Source organism: Cervus canadensis, chromosome 17 (genome assembly GCF_019320065.1).
Source record: "Cervus canadensis isolate Bull #8, Minnesota chromosome 17, ASM1932006v1, whole genome shotgun sequence".
NCBI classification, from domain to species: domain Eukaryota; kingdom Metazoa; phylum Chordata; class Mammalia; order Artiodactyla; family Cervidae; genus Cervus; species Cervus canadensis.
In genome coordinates this window covers 7,596,030-7,615,241 of record NC_057402.1, presented here as the reverse complement: position 1 = coordinate 7,615,241, position 19,212 = coordinate 7,596,030, and the positions used below count along the sequence as shown (strand labels likewise).

The window sequence follows — 19,212 nt, the reverse complement described above, 5'->3', positions numbered from 1 at the left end:
GCCACACCCTCTCACCATCTCACCCAGGCCACATCCTCACACCCTCTCACCCAGGCCACACCCTCACACCTAGGCCACACTCTCACACCCTCTCACCTAGGCCACACCCTCTCATCTAGGCCACACCCTCTCACCTTCTCACCCAGGTCACATCCTCACACCTCATCCAGGTCACACCCTCTCACCCAGGCCACACCCTCTCACCCAGGCCACACCCTCTCACCATCTCACCCAGGCCACATCCTCACACCCTCTCACCCAGGCCACACCCTCACACCTAGGCCACGCTCTCACACCCTCTCACCCAGGCCACACCCTCACACCCTCTCACCCAGGCCACACCCTCACACCTAGGCCACACCCTCACACCCTCTCACCCAGGCCACACTCTCACACCCTCTCACCCAGGCCACACCCTCACACCTAGGCCACACTCTCACACCCTCTCACCCAGGCCACACCCTCACACCCTCTCACCCAGGCCACACCCTCTCACTGTCTCACCCAGGCTACACCCTCACACCCTCTCATCCAGGCCACACCCTCACACCCTCTCACCCAGGCCACACCCTCTCATCCAGGCCACACCCTCACACCCTCTCACCCAAGCCACACCCTCTCACCCTCTCATCCAGGCCACACCCTCACACCCAGGCCACACCCTCTCACCCAGGCCACACCCTCTCACCCAGGCCACACCCTCTCACCCTCTCATCTAGGCCACACCCTCTCACCCAGGCCACACCCTCTCACCCTCTCACCCAGACCACACCCTCTCACCTTCTCACCCAGGCCACATCCTCACACCTCATCCAGGCCACACCCTCACACCCAGGTCACACCCTCACACCTTCTCACCCAGGCCACACCCTTACACCCAGGCCAAACCCTTACACCCTCTCACCCAGGCCACTCCCTCACACCCTCTCATCTAGTCACACCCTTTACCAAGACCACACCCTCACATTCTATCACCCAGGTCACACCCTCTCACACCCAGGCCACACACTCACACCCTCTCACTCAGGCCACTCCCTCACACCCTCTCATCCAGGCACACCCTTTACCAAGACCACACCCTCACACTCTATCACCCAGGTCACACCCTTACACCCTGGACCCTGGACCCTCCCTTGCCCCAGGGAGGCAAGGGATTTCCTGCGTGGCCCCAGTATCCCCAGGCCAACCCCTCTCTGTCAGTTGCACCCCACAGATGAATAGTTGGATGCACAGACACATGGCAACACACAGGGATACATACACTGACACACATGGACTCACATGGACACACATGGACGCACACAGACACGTGGGCAGACACACATGGACACACACCTGAGTGCACACAGACATGAACACAATCACACAGACATGCATGTGGATGCACATGTGGACAGCACAAGGGCACCACCACACGCATGCAGAAAGCACCACATGCACAACCCACACCGTGGAAAGAGCCCAGAGTGGAGGCTGTGCTGGGAGAGGAGAGGCCCAGCCCCAGGACAGGAGGAGCAGGGGGCTGGGGGCAGCTCTGGGTTCCCACAGGTTGGGCACAGCCCTTGAGCATCCCTTGTGATGATCTGTTGACTCCAGGGGCCGTCCCAGGTCCAGGCTTCTCCTGAGGGCTCCAGGCAGGGAGGCCAGCCCCATGCTCTTCGAGGGGCCCCCAGGCTGATGAGAGTGAAGCTGAGCAAGAATGGGGCCCAGGGGACTGGGCTAGGCAGCCACAGGCCATGCAGTTGATGGAGGAGGGCACTCTCCAGGCCAGGGGACCACCACCTGCCATGGAGCAGGGAGTAGGGGTGGGACAGAGGGTGACCAGCAGTCAGGAGAAAAGCTGTGTGAAATGGTGGGAGAGGAAACACCAGCTACCTGGGAGTAAGGGGATGGACGACAGAGGGTTGGGGGCCAGAGTCCCCCACACAGCTGCCTGCCGGCTCAGGGGCCTCCTGCCCCCGTGGCCAGGGCTGGCTGGAGGGGCCCGAAGGGGGGCCACCCAGGACCAGGGCACCAGGCCCAGCTCCTTCCACTCCCTAAGGGTGGCCAGGCCTGTCCTCTCCTCCTTGACCCCAGGCCAGGGGGCTGACCACCCGGTGCCCACAGAGCTGGCCCTCGAGGACCTGTGTGCGGAGGAGGCGGAGAGCGAGGAGCTGGAGGAGACCTGGACCAGCCTCCTTGTCTTCATCGTGCTCTTCTTGCTCAGCATGAGCTATGGCGCCGCCGTCAGCCTCTGCAAGGTGGGCACAGACGCCCCGCTTCCGGGTGGGGCACCCAGACAGGGGAGCCCCGGCTTGGCTCAGAGCCCGCCTCACATGTGCCCTCCCCAGGTGAAGTGGGTCCTGACCGCCGTCCTCCAGGGGCAGCCCCAGGTCTCCCGAGACTACACCAACATCACTCAGCGCCCGCTGCCTCCTGGTGTCTGAGCATCCCTGCGTCTGCTGAGCTGCTCTGGGAAGGAGGAAGGAGCAGACATCCACTGAGGGGCTCAACGACCAGCACACGGGCACCCACAGTCCAGCTCAGCCTCAAGGTCAAAGGCAACAAGGAGGCCCACCATTCACAGCCCCCACACCCACCCCACTGGAGGGCAAGTCCCAGGAGAGTATCTGTCCCTTCCAGAGACCTGGGCAGGGTGCGGACACTGACCACCCTAGGCTCCTCCCAGGTCCCTGGGGTGGGGGCCACACCCTGACTAACAGAACAGCCCCCAAAACACAAGGAGGGCCTGGAGCTCACAGTCCACCCCAAGCTCAGAGTCCAGAGCCCACCTAAGACTCAAGAGCCCCAGTCCAGCCCAACCAAGCCAAGAGCTCCCTTCCCAGCCTCAGTCCCCCCTCCTTGCCCCAGGTCCAAGGGCCCTGCCCCCCACCCCCTGCCCTGTCCCTATGTCCACCCTTCCTGCTGTCCACCCCCAGGCCCTGGGCCTACAGAATAAGGGGGCAGAGAAGAGCTGTGGGAGTTTCAGGGCTGCAGGCAGGGCCTCCAGAGTGGGAGGCAGGTCCCACAGCACAGGGGGATTACCACAGGGCCTGCCCTGCAGCCGGCTCAGCCCAGGCCCACCCCTAAACACCCCACTCAGCCCAGCAGCCCACCCCAAAACCCCCCACTCAGCCCAAGCCTACCCCAAATGCCCCCCTGACTCAGCCCAGGCCCATCCCAACCCCCCAACTCAGCCCAGTGGCCCACCCCAACCACCCCTCGCCCCACTGTGGCCTTGTCTGACCTCTCTCTCCTAACTTTCCCAAGTAAAGTTCATTAAAGTAAAAAAATCCCATGAACATACTTTGGGGGAGGTACCTGTGGTCCCATGGAAGTGTGATGTACCTCCACCCAAGGAAGCGGACAAGGAACAGAGGGAAGCAGGCAGAGGACAGCTCTGGGCCCTGAGCACCCAAGTGTCCAGCCAGGCCTGATTCAAGCGTCCTTTGAGGCCTACAGAGACCCTGCCTCAGCCTCCACCACACCTGCTCCACTGGCCTCCAGCCCAGACTCACCGCCCTTCCCCACATGAAGGTCAAACAACAGTCCCACTCCCAGCAGGCAAACCCTAAGGGGTCAGTCATGATCAGCGCTGACAGGAGACTCCATTCATGGTGAAGACCCTTCTGAGAGCCTCCATCCATGCTGGGAGACCACATCCCATGGATGCCACCATGGGCCAAGCAGCCTGCAGGGATCGAGGGTAGAACACCCAGGGTTGGGCAACTCTGAGGTTGTCCAGAGACACCAAGAGTCTGGTCCAAATGGAACATGAGACCAGGAAAAAGCCTCATACAAGTCCAAGGCCACAGCCCTGCCATGTTCCACCCTCACAGGTCAACACAACACACTTGCACAGACTCATGCAGTCTCAGGAAACCAGGCCCGAGACCAGACCCTACCCACAGGGCTCTCTCAAGCCAAGACCAGGTACCCTCCCTGTCCCCTCAGCTGGGACTCCTGAGGGCAGAGTGGGGTGTCTCCTCTCTCTGACTTGCACCCCAGACCATGAGACCCACTGGGGACCCCAGAACGAGGGCCACAAGGGCTCAGCCCTGTGAGCTGGGCGTCATCACACACAGACCACACACATCTTCCCTGAGTCAGGAGGGAAAGGGGTGAGGTAGGAGAGAGGGGGCCCTGGGTTGAGCAGGTGGAGTTTGCCAAGTGCAGTGAGTGATTCCCTGACACTCCAAGGGCAAAACTAGTGGCAGGAGCTGAGCTCTGCTCAGGTAAAGACAAGAAGACCCCATCTATCACTCCTGAGGTCAGGGAAGTCTCCCCAACTGCACCTGTGCAGGAAGGCTCCTCAGAGGTCACAAAGGGAGGGTGCCACCCCATAATAAGTGTGGTCAAACCTCCAGTTAACCTGTGCTAGAATCTTTCTCAGTGAAAAGATGCATATGCATATGAGGAGAGCCCAAGGACAGGTCAAGTGTGGGAAAAGAGGTGAGATAATGGGCCAGAGGAGAACAAAACCCAGAACTGCCCCACAGACATGAGTTAAGATAGACATGAGTCAACATAGACATGAGTTTACATGCATATGAGTCAACACACACATGAGTCTACATAGATGTGAGTCAACATAGACATGAGTCTACATACACGAGTCAACACACCCATGAGTCTACATACACATGAGTCAACACACACATGAGTTAGCAACCTCTTCACTGCACTCCTGCCCGTTGGGGAGGATGCCCACACCCTTTCTCTCCAGGCTGGCATCTCTGCCTTGCTCTGTCTTGAATAAATAAACCTCTTCTCTGTGTGCTTGCCACATGTTGTGCTGTGTCTCTAATCATGAACTTCGCACCTGTATTTACAGTGTTTGCCTCCTTGGAACATTCGTGCTTTCAAATGAGGCAAGAGCCAGGCGATCCTTCCTTCTAGTCCCCAGCCCCTGGTGCTCTAGCAGCTAGGACTCCGGGATTCCATCCAGGCTATGCAGGTCCAATCCCAGGGCAGGGAACTGAGCTCCTGCTTCAGGACTGCTCCCTGCTGTCTCTCCAGGACAGTGGCAGGCAACGCCTCTAGTGGGGCTGGACAGTGAGTGCTCAGCCAAGGGCAGGACCGCAGAGAAGGACAAGAGGAACGGTTATGCCCGCCAGCTGGGCTCTGAACCAGCGACCCTGCTGCACGTGCCCTCCCAGCAGCAAGATGCCATCTTCTCAGGGTCCCCTCTGTCCCTCCTCCTCTTCTTCCTTCTCCATTAACTCACCACTGAAAGGTGCCCCCCACAAGGTATGTCCATGTCCTAAGCCCTGGAACCCGTGAGTGTAACCTTATTCAGTCTTTGCAGATACGATTAAAGGATTTTAGGATGAGATTGTCCAGGTGGGCCCTAAATCTAATGATAAGAGTCCTTACAAGGGACAGAGGAGGGGAGACCAGACTCGGGGTGGGAAGTCATATGAGGACAGAGGCAGAGATCTGGGTGATACCTGGAATGCCTGGGCGGCTAGAAGCTGGAGGAGGTAGGAAGGCAGGGGAGAGCACGGCCCTGCCCACACCTTGATCTCTGGCATCTGACTCCAAGTGAAAGTCATTCAGTCGTGTCCAACTCTTTATGACCCTGTGGACTATACAGTCCATGGAATTCTCCAGGCCAGAATACTGGAGTGGGTATCCTTTCCCTTCTCCAGGGAATCTTCCCAACCCAGGGGTCGAATCCAGGTCTCCCTCTAGCTCCAAAGCATGAGACTAAATTTCTGTTGTTTTGAGCCCCGCAGTGTGAGGTCTTTGTCGCGACCCGAGGAGCCTCATTGACAGCCAGCAGGCCTTGGCCATGCTGAGGCCCCTCCTGCTTCCAAAGAAGCCCAGGAGGACTTGTCCAGTCCCGGCTCTTTCCTCTCCAGCCTGGACCCGCACTCAACAAGTCCTTGACTCCCGAAGGTGCTCAGTGAATCTTACCAACAGTGCCCACTCGGGCTCAGACCCTTCCCCCAAACTCTGCGGCTCTCAGTCCTATAGACCCCACGTCCATCCATCTCAAGTCCAAGTTCTTCTTTCTGCCCCAAGCTCCATGCCCATCTGTGACCTTGGTGGGGTAGTGCTGTCTGTATGGGGGCACAGGATGCTGGAGAGGGCAGCCCTCAAACCCCCACCACCTCCCTCTGTTTCCTACATGCTCGCCAGGCTACATGTGACCACACCTCCTGAGTCCCGTTCCTCCAGCTCCCTCAGGGACAGCATCAGGGGACATGAAGGACACAGGGACCCCCAGAAGGCACAGAGCCCTGGGCACTCAAGGCCTGGCAAGAAGAAGGATCCTCAGAGCCAGCCGTCTGCAATGCAGACACCACTGGTACAGTGGGCATGGGGTGGACCAGAAGCCAGCTGGCAGCCTGAGAGGAAATGTTCCTTGTGGGTGGCACTATGGGTGTCCCAGGGTTCATGATAGACCCCAGAGGTCCTTAAATCAAGCCAGGGTGTATGTGCCCACCTGGTATACCACCCCAAGTTCCCTTTCCTCCATGCATCTCCCCCCTCCCACCCTACCAGCCCCACCCCTGCCCCAGGGAAAGGCCAGTCTCCCCCTGAGGCCCAGCATCTCCTCCTGCCAGCCGCCCTCCCCACAACAGTGTTCTTTGCAGGAGGGGACTGTTGGTCCCTGTGTTGCTCCAGAACCTTCTGTGTGTGAAGAAATGAATGAACAGGGACTCCCTGGTGATCCAGTGATTAAGAATCCACCTTGCAATGCAGGGGACGCCAGTTCAATCCCTAGTTCAGGGAGATCCCACCTGCCGCAGAGCAACTAAGCCCAAGAGCAACAGCTACCGGGCTCTAGAGCCCACAAGCCGCAACTGCTGAGCTCACAGCCCCAGAGCCTGTTCCCCACTTGAGAGAAGACACCATAACGAGAGCCTGTGCACGGCAGTCAGAGTGGCGCCTGCTGTGTGCGCAACCAGAGAAAGCCGCACATCGCAACCGAAGACCCAGCACAGCCAGAAGTGAAAATAAACAGATAAATTTTATACGAACCCAGATGCAAACCAAGCCCCTCAGCCCGCTGTGTGCCCAGGCAGGGGCCACCTCCTGAGGGTCACCAGGGAGGTCAAGAACCTGGGCAGCTGGCAGGGCAGCTGGTGGGAGAAGCCTGGGCAGGAAGTAGTGCGGAGGCAGCCGGGGCCGGAGACCAGCCACCCCCCCACACAGGACTCCAGACTCCAGACAGGGGTGACCCCCACACCCCCGCTCCAGCTCCAGTCAAGGACCCCGCCGCTCCTGGAGGAAGAGGAAGGGTCGTGGCCAGGCTGGAGAGGCCCCACCCCCACAAGCAGCCCTGCACCCTGACGGTCTAGGAGGTCTGCTCACTGGGGTCACCCTGAAGTGCCTGTCCCTCAGGCCTCCAGCCTCTGCTGACCCGTGCGGCCTCCTCCCCCTCCAGCCTTACTTCTCCACTCTGGGACCATGTCTCCCTCAGTGACCCTAGGCCCCTGACTCTCTATCTACTGTGGCCCCTGACTCTGTCTACTGTGGCCCCTGACTCCATCTACTGTGGCCTCTGACTCTGGCTACCGCGGCCTCTGCTTCTTCCGCTGTGGCCTCGGCTTCTTTTCACCTTGGCCCCCAGCCCAGCACCCCCCGCCCCCGCGGCACCTGCCTCTGCACCCACAAGGTCTCAGGCCAGGGTCAAGTTCCTGGGGGTCCCACAGTCCAGGCCACACACACCTGGCCCCACCACAGCCAGACCACAGACCAGACATGACGTGGAGGCAAGCGGCCACAACTGGCGGGACAGGAAGTGGGTGAGTGACCCCATCTATGGGGTCACACAGCCCATCCCAGCCTGCCCCTCACAGCATCAGCCTCACCAAGAGCCCAAATGGCCCAGAGTGGGGCAGGGTCTGCTGAGACTACACAGCCATCAGGAGGGCCTAGACAAGGCATAGGCCTCCACCCACTCCGGCACCTCTGGGGCAAGCAAGCAGAGGGACCTGCAGTGTGGGGCCACATGGCCAAAAGGCAAGGGCCCCTCCCAGCTGCATGGACCCTTGGGCAGCCATGAGCAGGTGGGTCCCAGAAGCTGTTGAGGGTCATCTCCTCTGTAGCTGGGCATACTAGGGCCTCCTGGAGTGGGAGGACAGAGGACAGGCTCCAAAAAGAAAGGCAGACTGCCACCCACCAGACACAGAGCAGGACGCTGTACATAGCAGGCTGAGCTGGGCTGGGAGCTGAGAGTTGGACTGGGCTGAACTGGGCTGGGCTAGGCAAGCTGAGCTGAACTGGGTAGAGCTGGGCTGAACTGGGCTGAACTGGGCTGGGCTAGGTGAGCTGAGCTGAGCTAGGCTGAGCTAGGCTCAATTAGGCTAAAATGGACTGAGTTGGGCTGAACTGGACTGAACCAGGTGAGCTGAACTGAACTAGGCTGAACTGGGTTGCACTGGGCTGCACTGGGCTGAGCTAGGTGAGCTGAGCTGAACTAGGCTGAACTGGGCTGCACTGGACTGAGTTGGGCTAGCCTGGGATGAACTGGGCTGAGTTGGATGAGCTGAGCTGAACTGGGCTCAGCTGGGCTCAATTAGGCTAAAATGGGACTGAGCTGGGCTGAACTGGGCTGAGCTAGGTGAGCTGAACTGAACTAGGCTGAATTGGGCTGAACCAAGCCGAGTTGGACTAGCCTGGGATGAATCGGGTTGAGTTGGTTGAGCTGAGCTGAACTGGGCTGAGCTGGGCTCAATTAGGCTAAAATGGGACTGAGCTGGGCTGAACTGGGCTGAGCTAGGTGAGCTGAGCTGAACTAGGCTGAACTGGGCTGAGCAGGGTGAACTGAGCTGAACTGGGCTGAAATGGGCTGAACTGGGCTGAACTAGCCTAGGCTGGGCTGAGCAAGGTTGAGCTGGCCTGAGTTGGGTGAGCTGGGCTGAACTGGGCAGAACTGGACTGAACTGGGCTGGGCTAGACAAGTTGAGCTGAACTGGGCTGAGCTGGGCTGAGCTGGGTGAACTGAGCTGAACTGGGCTGAAATGGGCTGAACTGGCCTAGGCTGGGCTGAGCAGGGTTGAGCTGGCCTGAGCTAGGTGAGCTGGGTGAATGGGCTGGATTGGGCTGAACTGGACTGAGCTGGGCTGGGCTAGGCAAGCTGAGCTGAACTGGGTAGAACTGAGCTGAACTAGGCTGAACTGGGTTCAATTAGGCTAAAATGGACTAAGCTGGGCTGAACTGGGCTGAGCTAGATGAGTTGGGCTGAGCTGAGCTGAACTGGGCTGAGCTGGGCTAGGCTGGGCTGAGCTGGACTGAACCAGGCTGAGCTGAGCTGAGCTGAATTGGGCTGGGATGAGCTGAGCTGGGCTGAGCTGGATGACCTGAGCTGAACTGGGCTGAAATGGGCTGAACTGGGTTGAACTGGCCTAGGCTGGGCTGAGCAAGGTTGAGCTGGCCTGAGCTGGGTGAGCTGGGCTGAACTGGACTGAACTGGGCTGAACTGGGCTGGGCTAGGCAAGCTGAGCTGAACTGGGTAGAGCTGAGCTGAACTAGCCTGAGCTGGGTTCAATTAAGCTAAAATGGACTGAGCTGGGCTGAACTGGGCTGAGCTAGGTGAGCTGAACTGAGCTAGGCTGAACTGGGCTGAACTGGGCTGAGTTGGACTAGGTTGGGCTGAGCTGGGCTGAGCTGGGTGAACTGAGCTGAACTGGGCTGAGAAAGGTGGGCTGAGCTGAACTAGGTTGAACTGGGCTAAGCTGGGCTAGGCTGGGCTGAACTGGGCTGAGATGAGTTGAGCTGGGTTTAGCTGGGTGAATTGAGCTGAACTGGGCTGAGATAGGTGAGCTGAGCTGAACTAGGCTGAACTGGGCTAAGCTGGGCTAAGCTGGGCTGAGCTGGGCTGAACTGGGCTGAACTGGCTGAGCTGAGGTGAACTGGGCTGAAATGAGCTGAGCTGGGCTGAGCTGGGCTAGGTTGAGCTGAGCTGGGCTGAGATGAGCTGAGCTGAGGTGAGCTGGGTGAACTGGGCTGAAATGGGCTGAACTGGGTTGAATTAGCCTAGGCTGGCTGAGCAGGGTTGAGCTGGCCTGAGTTGGGTGAGTTGGGTGAGCTGGGCTGAACTGGGCTGAACTGGGCTGAGATAGGTGAGCTGACCTGAACTAGGCTGAACTGGGCTAAGCTAGGCTAGGCTGGGCTGAACGGGGATAAACTGGGCTGAGCTGGGCTGAATTGGACTGAACTGGGCTGAACTGAGCTGGTCTAGGCAAGCTGAGCTGAACTGGGTAGAGCTGGGCTCAATTAGACTAAAATGGACTGAGCTGGACTTAACTGGGCTGAGCTAGGTAAGCTGAGCTGAACTAGGCTGAAGTGGGCTGAACTAGACAGCTTGAAAGATTGTTGCTGAGCCGTGATTGATGTTGGGATTCTTGGCCTCCGGAGTAGAGGAATTCAATCCAGGGCCAGTGACAAGGCTTGATCTCTCAGAGCTTTCGTGTGATAAAGATTTATTAAAGTATAAAAGAGATAGAGACAGCTTCTGACATAGACATCAGAAGGGGGCAGAAAGAGGGCCCCCTTGCTAGTCCTTAGAAATAAGTTATATGCCTGTAAGGAGGCTGTTAATTAGAGAAAGGAAATGTCTCAAAACTCAGAGACTTGCACCAGGCCTCTCACCCACAAAATGCATTTTGAGATAACATTGGCACGAAGTGAGTCATCCAGGCCATAAAATGATTGACATGAATCTTGAAGAAAGGCAGGTTTCCAAGCAAATACATGGTCTCATTAACATAGCTTAAGAGAATATTCGCATGGGTAAAATATACTGGTTTGTCAAGTTGGTTCTGAGTTTTAGGTGGAACTGACTTGAAGAAAGACAGAGTACAGAGTAAATACATAGTTCATTAACATAGCTTAAGAAAAACATTTCCATAAGAAAAATGCATTAGTTAGCTCAAGGTTTGAGAAAAGTTAAGTTCAGGAGGAACCAGGTGTCGTCGTGGCAACACAGAATTTTAAAAGAAACCTTCTTTTTAAATTTGTATAGAGAAGGGAAAAAAATCTGACCCTTACAGTCTGTTTCTTCCTGCCACTTAAGAGAGATAAAAAATGTCTGACACTTGCAGCCTATTTCCTCTGTTTGGAAACCCCTAGCCTTCCTGCCTGTTACCCTCTCAGTTGGTCTAAACTGAGCTCTTCTTGGCTTAGCTGAGTTTAACTGGGCTGTACTAAGCTGGGCTGAATTGGGTTGAAATGGTTTTAACTGAGTTGACCTGGGCCAAGTTGGGTTGAGCTGGGTTGAAATGGACTGATCTAGGCTGGGCTGGGCTGGGTTGATCATGGGTGGACTGGGCTAGTGCCTGAGCTGACCTGGAGGCGTGGGTTGAGCAGGGATCGCTCCCAGAGCCCAGGTGTCCAGCCAGATAACACCCTGTGTTTCCTGGGGGCACACAAGGGCCTTGCAGCCCCAGGGTGCACCTCTGACTCTCCCCTCTGCCTTCACCTGTTGATAAGAAGGGGACTGTGAAAACACAGGTGTAGCCCACACCCTCTGTAGGGGCCATCCAGGGGGCAGCCCTGAAGGACTGATTTGTTACTGGGCTTCCAGCCTCAAAACCCTCATAGTCCACGGAAGCCAACTGCTGGTTTAGGAGAATGGGTGGGGGATTTCGTCTGGGCCAGGGGCGGGGGGCAGTGTGACTGAGACACTACCCAGGGAGTGGGAGGGGGACACAGAAGGCAGGCTTCCCCCTCCCCACTGGAGCCCCAGGACAGCCAAACTAAGCCCCCACAGACTCAGCTTCAAGCCCAGGCTGCTGTCTCTGCTTAGCCCGCTCTCTACTTCTCACAATCCCCCACAGCCTGGGGGAGGGCAAGCTGGGCCCACCACACAGAGGGCAGCTGAGGCTCCTACAGCGCCCACAGCCTCAGCTGGCCAGAGAGAGAGCCCTGTGTCAGCCAGGACTCCCACCCAGGAGTGGCCTGACCCAGAGGCCCCGTCTGAAGAGCTTGTGTGGTCCACATGCTCAGAGCCCTGGGGGGCATGCACAGAAATGGCTCGGCTGGACTCAGGTGGGCGCTGCTGACCCCAGGGGCATCTCGTACAAGCTGTGTGACCTTGGGCCAGTCACTCACTCTCTGTGTAAAGGAAAGGTGGGCGTCGCCCTATCCTCGTGGGGCTGTCAGGGGTCCGGTCAGCAGACGGCTGCTGTCTAACAGTGCACCCTGTATTTCAGTGGGTGAAACCAGCCCCAGCATCTTCCCGCTGAGCCTTGAGAATGACGACCCAGCCGGGCAGGTGGTCATCGGCTGCCTGGTCCAGGGCTTCTTCCCATCAGCGCCCTTGAACGTGACCTGGAACCAGAGTGGCAATGGTGTGTCCGTCAAGAACTTCCCCGCCGTGCTGACCGGGAGTCTGTATACCATGAGCAGCCAGCTGACCTTGCCAGCCAGCCTGTGCCCAAATCACAAGTCTGTTATCTGCCAAGTGCAGCACCTCTCCAAAGCCAGCAAGACCGTGGACGTGCCCTGCAAAGGTAAAGGTCAGAGGGCAGGCTGGGGTGAGGCCCCGTCCTCCCACCCCAACCCAGCGTGGACCATTTTCCTGTGGGTGCTGTACACAGACAAGAGGGGGTTGAGCCCCCGGTGGGGGTGCCAGGAGGGGCCCGGGCTGGAGCTGGAGGCCAAGGGAGGCAGGCAGAGGGCTCACTGACCTGCCCCGCCTCTCTTTCAGTTCCAACTGTGTGCTGTCCGAACTGCGAGCCCAGCCTGTCCCTGCACCCACCCGCCCTCGAGGATCTGCTCCTGGGCTCCAACGCCAGCCTCACGTGCACACTGAGTGGCCTGAAAAAAGCCGAGGGTGCCAGCTTCACCTGGAACCCGACAGGTGGGAAGACCGCCGTCCTGGGGTCGCCCAAGCGTGACTCCTGCGGCTGCTACAGCGTGTCCAGCGTCCTGCCGGGCTGTGCCGATCCCTGGAACAGCGGACAGAGTTTCACCTGCTCTGCCACCCACCCCGACTACGAGAGCTCACTGACCGCCAGCATCAAGAAAAACATAGGTGGGCCTGGACCACCGCGCGTGGGCGGCAGGGCACTCCACATGCAAGGCACCCTCCGGAGCCTGCCCCTCCCTCTCCAGCCCTGCCCACGTCTCACAGAGGGAAACTGAGGCACGGGGGGCCCAGGGGACAGGGGGCGCTCTCCTCCCCGTGCAGACCCCTGACCCACTCTCTGCCCTGCAGGGAACACATTCCGGCCTCAGGTCCACCTGCTGCCGCCGCCGTCGGAGGAGCTGGCCCTCAACGAGCTGGTGACGCTGACGTGCCTGGTGCGGGGATTCAACCCCAAGGACGTGCTAGTGCGCTGGCTGCAGGGGAATCAAGAGCTGCCCCGCGAGAAGTATGTGACCTGGGACCCCCTGCCTGAGCCTGGCCAGAGCGTCTCCACCTTCACTGTGACCAGCGTGCTACGCGTGGACGCCGAGGTCTGGAAGCAGGGGGACAACTTCTCCTGCATGGTGGGCCACGAAGCCCTGCCCCTGGCCTTCACCCAGAAGACCATCGACCGCCTGGCGGGTAAACCCACCCACGTGAACGTGTCCGTGGTCATGTCAGAGGTGGATGGCGTCTGTTACTGAGCGGCCCACCCCAGCCCTTGAATAAACTCCATGCTCGCCTGAAGCAGCTCTGCACGTCCCTGTGGCCGCCTGTCTGTCCGTGCTCCTCCTCGGGGTCTGTGCACACTGGGAGGGGGCAGGTCCCACGAGGAAAGCAACAGCGCCAACCCCCTCCAGGCCTCGCGTCCCCTCGGCCTGGCGCTAGACATGCCTTCACGGCCATGCATGTGTGTGTGTGCGTGTGTGTGTGTGTGCACATGGGTGTGAGCTGGGGCTGACTGTGCGAAGCAGACACAGCCTGGTGGGTACTGAGAGCAGAGGCCCCACGGAAGTCCCGGGGTGGGGGAAGGGCTGACTCGGTCACTTGTAGTTCAGGAAGCTGCCTCTAGGGGCAGCCAGTAGGCACGAGCCAGGCAGAGCGGGGAGCCTGCCGGCCAGGGAAGAGCCGGAGCTCGCCCAGGACCGGGCTGGAGGAGGAGAGGCTCAGGGAGGGCTGGACGCCAGGCGCCCCACCCCATCCTCTGCACAGAAGAGCCCCTGACGGAACAGAAAGGGGCCACCCCTGCCCCGGGCACAGCTCTCCCCTCCCCACACCCCACCGTTCTGCACGTGTACACAAGGGTGCACGCACACATGCTCTCCTGTATGCACATGTTCTCTCTCTCACACACACATATGCACACGCACGCACGCGCATGCAAGCCTAGCCCTGCAGGTGCAGGAAGTTGACAGCCCAGACCCAGCTCCAGGAAGGCTAGGGGAGTCCCCGCCCAAGTACCCAGACGTTCCCCAGGCCCAGCTCCACTGCCCCAGGCCCCACTGTGTGTCCAGCTGGGCACAGCTCAGGGACCCACTGGAGAAGCCTGGCACCTGCTCCCTGCTTGGCCTCCATATTCAAGTCTCCCATCCCTTCCTGAGCCCAAGTGTGGCCCAAACCATGGACAGTATGGCGGAGGGAGGGGTCAGAAGAGAGCACCTCCACCCAGGGACCCTCAATAGCTTCTGCTTGGAGCTCTGGGCAGGAGGGAACCCTGGGGAGATGGAGCCCAGGAGGACAGACTGTGACTTCCGTGGGGCACCTGCTCCAGGGCCCCCACAAGGGGGCAGCTGGGGCCCTGCTCTTGTCTAGACACCTTCTGGGCACCCCCCCCCCCGCCCCCGCCGCCAGGGAACATGGCCTTCTGGCTGCCTCTCTCTTCTCCCAGGGCCAAGGTGGGCTGGAGACCCCTGCCAATGCTAGCCACTGCCCCCCCTCTCAAGGGTCAGTCCCCAAGGGTAATGGGTGAAGCAATGGGGAAGTGCTGCTGCAGAGAAGGTGGACCAGCCTCCTAGAGCCAGGACCCGGCCACAGGAGGAGCTTTCTAGAGAGATGGGGAGGAGGAAGGGTCAGCAGATGAGGGCGGAACCAGCAGACAGCACAGAGAGAACACGTAATGGATGGAAGCGGGGGACAGACAGGTGGACAGGAGGATGGATGGATGGACAAATGGACAAACAGGTGGGTGGATGGATGAATGGTCAGACAGATAGATGGATGAACAGATGGACGAATGGATAGACAGAGAGTTGGATGTATGCAGGTTGGATGGATAGGTGGATGAATGGACAAACAGGAGGATGGGTAGGTGGATGGATGGACAGGTGGGAGGGTGAGTGAGTCAACAGGTGAATGGATGGGCAGGTAGTGGATGGATGCAGAGGTGGATGGATGAATGGATGGATGACTGGATGAGTCAACTATGACAAGCAGGTTCAGATCCCAGTCAATATGCAAGGCCTGGGCCTGGGACCCCGAGCTGGGGCTTTCACCTGGGCCCTCCTTGCGTTCCCTGTAGCTTTATCAGCCATTTCCTGGGAGAGCAACAGAGCCCCTTGGTCTTGTCCATCCAGCCCTTGGCACACTGAGTGACAGACCGAGATCCACGTGTCAGGCTGGAGCACCGAGGGTGGGCTTGGCCGGTCTCCTCGGGCCCCACCCAGGGCCCAGGCCAAGAAGGTCCAGAGCAAGGGCTTGCTGAGGAAACAGGCAGGGCTGGGAGTCAGGAGACCGTGGCCTTTAACTGTCCTTGGAGCAGCGGAGCCGGGCCCACCCTCCTGCCCTGCCACGTCGCTCCCTAAGGTGTCCTGAGACCCCAGAGGCGGGAGTCCTGTGGGCGTCTTCTGAGCTGCAGGGTCCTGGCCCCTTCCCTGGGCGTCTGCAGCCTCAGTCCTGAGACTGGGCACTGGCTGCCAGTGTCTCCTCCTGAGAGTCGGGGCAGGGGAGGGCACTGGCCTGCCCCGCCCACGCAGGCCCAGGCCTGGCAAACCCTCTGTGTCTTACAGAACCTCAGCCCTGGTTGGTGCTGGACCTGATGCAGGACGGCCCCGAGGAGGACAGCCCAGAGGCCAGCCTGTGGCCCACGACCGTCACCCTGCTCACCCTCTTTCTGCTGAGCCTCTTCTATAGCACAGCACTGACCGTGACGAGCATCCGGGCCACACCAGACAGCCGGGAGGTCCCCCAGTACTGAGCAGGAGCCAGTCGGGCAGGTGGGCAAGGAGGCAGAGCCGTGGGCTGAGGGGCGGGAGTACCCAGCCTCGCCAGAGCTTGATTGTCCCTCCCCAGTGGGGGTCTGGCCTCAGAGGGGGATGGTGCCCGCACAGACAGGGGACTTGTGCAGGCTGGGGCAGACCCTGTGTTCCCCTCTAGGGCAGGGCATCCGCTTCCCTGGTGTGGCCATCCCTGCACTCAGCCAATGTACAGCAGGCAGGCCATGGTGGGGACAGGGCCTTGGCAAGGACCCTGCCCACCTCAGGAGCCCACCAGGCCCTGACCCCTCTTGTGTTGGCAGGAAGGAAACTTGAGGAGCCTCCAGAGAGCCCAGCTGGATGACAGACTTCAGCCCCGGTCAGAAGTCATGTGCCCACCCACAAAGGCCTTCCTTTCTGGTGCAATAAATTATCCCAAAGGCAGAAGTTTTCAGACTCTGAATGAGGGGAGGGGAAGGAGAGGCTCTGGACACACAAACGCCTGCCTCATGGATGAAGGAGGGTCTCAGGTGCATGTTCAGGGTTCCCTTGCCTAGAATCATGAGCTGATGCTGACCCCAAAATATTAGGCAAAGACTAGAGCTAGGCTTCATCAAACAGAGTATAATGTAAGACCTCTACAATAACTGCACTCAAGTTCGGTCTAATCACTGAGTCCTGGTCCTGATTACTGAATTCTGGTTCTGATCACAGGGCCCTGGTCTGATCACTGGGCCCTGGTCCTGATCACTGAGTCCTGGTCCTGATCACTGGGTCCTGGTCCTAATCACTGGCTCCTGGTCCTGATCACTGGGCCCTGATTTTGATCACTGGGCCCTGGTCCTGATCACTGAGTCCTGGTCCTGATCACTGGGCCCTGATTTTGATCACTGGGCCCTGGTCCTGATCACTGAGTCCTGGTCCTGATCACTGGATCCTGGTCCTGATCACTGGGCCCTGATTTTGATCACTGGATCCTGGTCCTGATCACTGAGTCCTGGTCCTGATCACTGGGCCCTGGTCCTGATCACTGGGCCCTGATTTTGATCACTGGGCCCCGGTCCTGATCACTGAGTCCTGGTTCTGATCACTGGGCCCTGGTCCTGATCACTGAGTCCTGGTCCTGATCACTGGGCCCTGGTCCTGATCACTGGGCCCTGATTTTGATCACTGGGCCCCAGTCCTGATCACTGAGTCCTGGTCCTGATCACTGGATCCTGGTCCTGATCACTGGGCCCTGATTTTGATCACTAGGTCCCAGTCCTGATCACTGAGTCCTGGCCCTCATCACTGGGCCCTGGTCCTGATCACTAAGCCCTGGTTCTGATCACTGGGCCCTGATCCTGATCACTGAGTCCTGGTTCTGATCACTGGGCCCTGGTCCTGATCACTGAGTCCTGGTCCTGATCACTGGGCCCTGGTCCTGATCACTAGGTCCTGGTCCTGATCACTGAGTCCTGGTCCTGATCACTGAGTCCTGGTCCTGATCACTGGATCCTGGTCCTGACCACTGAGTCCTGGCCCTCATCACTGGGCCCTGGTCCTTATCTCTAAGCCCTGGTCCTGATCACTAAGCCCTGGTCCTGATCACTGGATCCTAGTCCTGATCACTAAGCCCTGGCCATCATCACTGGGCCCTGATCCTGATCACTGGACCCTGGTTCTGATCACTGGGCCCTGGTCCTGATCACTGAGTCCTGGTCCTGATCACTGGATCCTAGTCCTGACCACTGAGTCCTGGCCCTCATCATTGGGCCCTGGTCCTGATCACTGGGCCCTGGTCCTGATCACTGGGCCCTGGTCCTGATCACTGAGCCCTGGTCCTCATCACTGGGCCCTGGTCCTCATCACTAAGCCCTGGTCACTGAGTCCTGGTCCTTATCGCTGGGCGCGGACCCTCACCTGGTCCTGGTCCTCATCACTGGGTTCTAGCCCTCGTATTCTGTCCATTCATCAGGAAACCCCTATTCTTTGGCTTCATCACTTGATCTTAGATCCTGAGCCCTAATCTCACCCAGTGGGTCCTGGATCTTGAACTTTATAAAAAGTGACTCACATGGAGGAAGAAGAACCTCCCAGGGACCCTGAGGCTCCTGGAGATCCTCTTGGTCTGAACACAGAACGGAAATAAGGTGATGCCCCTTCCAGGATCCAAAGGTGTTTGTAGATGCCAGGCCACCTTGATGGAAAGAAAATTGGCCCAGGGCCCAGGGTACAGGAACCAGAACCCCATCCACAAGGGTCGCCAGGCACAGTTACCAGAGGGGGAGGGCTTGGGTGCAGGGGAGGGGGGGATGGGGGAGGCAGTGGTGTTTGTGTCCTCTTGTTTTTCTCTTTCTTCTCAAGCCTCCTGCACCTCATCACCTGCCGAAACATTCAAAATAGCTCTAGGTGGCTACTGAGTCATTGTGAGCACAGCCCAACCCAGGTGTCCCAGCCAGGCTGCTGTTCTGAGAATTGGGCCCCAAAACCGAGACCTGGCCAGGTGGGCCTGGGGCCTGGGCCCGGGGCCAAAGCCCAGGGGAGTCCTGAGGGGTCAGTGAGTTCCCCAAGGCCTGGAGAGGGCCCTGTCCCCTCCCCCACCAGCCTCCATGGGCCTAGGATCAGCCAGGGTCTTCCCAAGGTCAGCTGGGGGATAGCCTGTTATCTGATAACAGGCTACAGCCTGATAACAGGGTAGCCTGGCTATCTGAATAGCCAATATCAGCCAAGGATCAGCCAGGATAACTAGGGTCAGCCTAGGGTCAGTCAAGATCAGCCAGGATCAACCAGGGTCAGGTCTGAGAAAGCCCAGGGTCAGCCAGGATTAGGCAAAGTGTCAATGGGTCAGGTCAGCCAACTCAAGGTCTGTCAGGGTCAGCCCTCAGTCAGACAGTGCCAGGCCAGGGTCAGGCAGGGTTCCACCAGGATCTGCATAGGTTATTCTGGCATCCACCCGGCTTGGGCCAGGTCAGAGTGCTCTTGCCGGCCACAGGACCCTTCAGGGTGTGGGCCCCATGCTGGCTGAGCCCACAGCAGAGCCAGGCCCAGGTATGGGGCCCAGCCGTGGGCCCAGCAGAGACTCTGCCTGTCCCAGATTGCATGCACCCCCTCCCTCCTCTTCCCTGTGTGGGCCCTACAGCCAGGGCTGGATGGTGGGCCCAGCCTTGGGACCACAGCAGCTTCCCCCAGACCACA

General features: G+C 59.1%; 1 gene segment (V, D, J or C); it reads left to right on the top strand.

Moving 5' to 3' along the window:
• Positions 1 to 13,602, top strand: part of LOC122455145 — a 204,149-nt gene extending 190,547 nt beyond the window's left edge. Inside the window, 3 exon segments of the C gene segment in view lie at positions 12,147 to 12,452; positions 12,644 to 12,970; positions 13,154 to 13,602. Coding sequence covers positions 12,147 to 12,452; positions 12,644 to 12,970; positions 13,154 to 13,548 — 1,028 coding nt within the window.
• Positions 13,603 to 19,212: the final 5,610 nt, after the last annotated feature.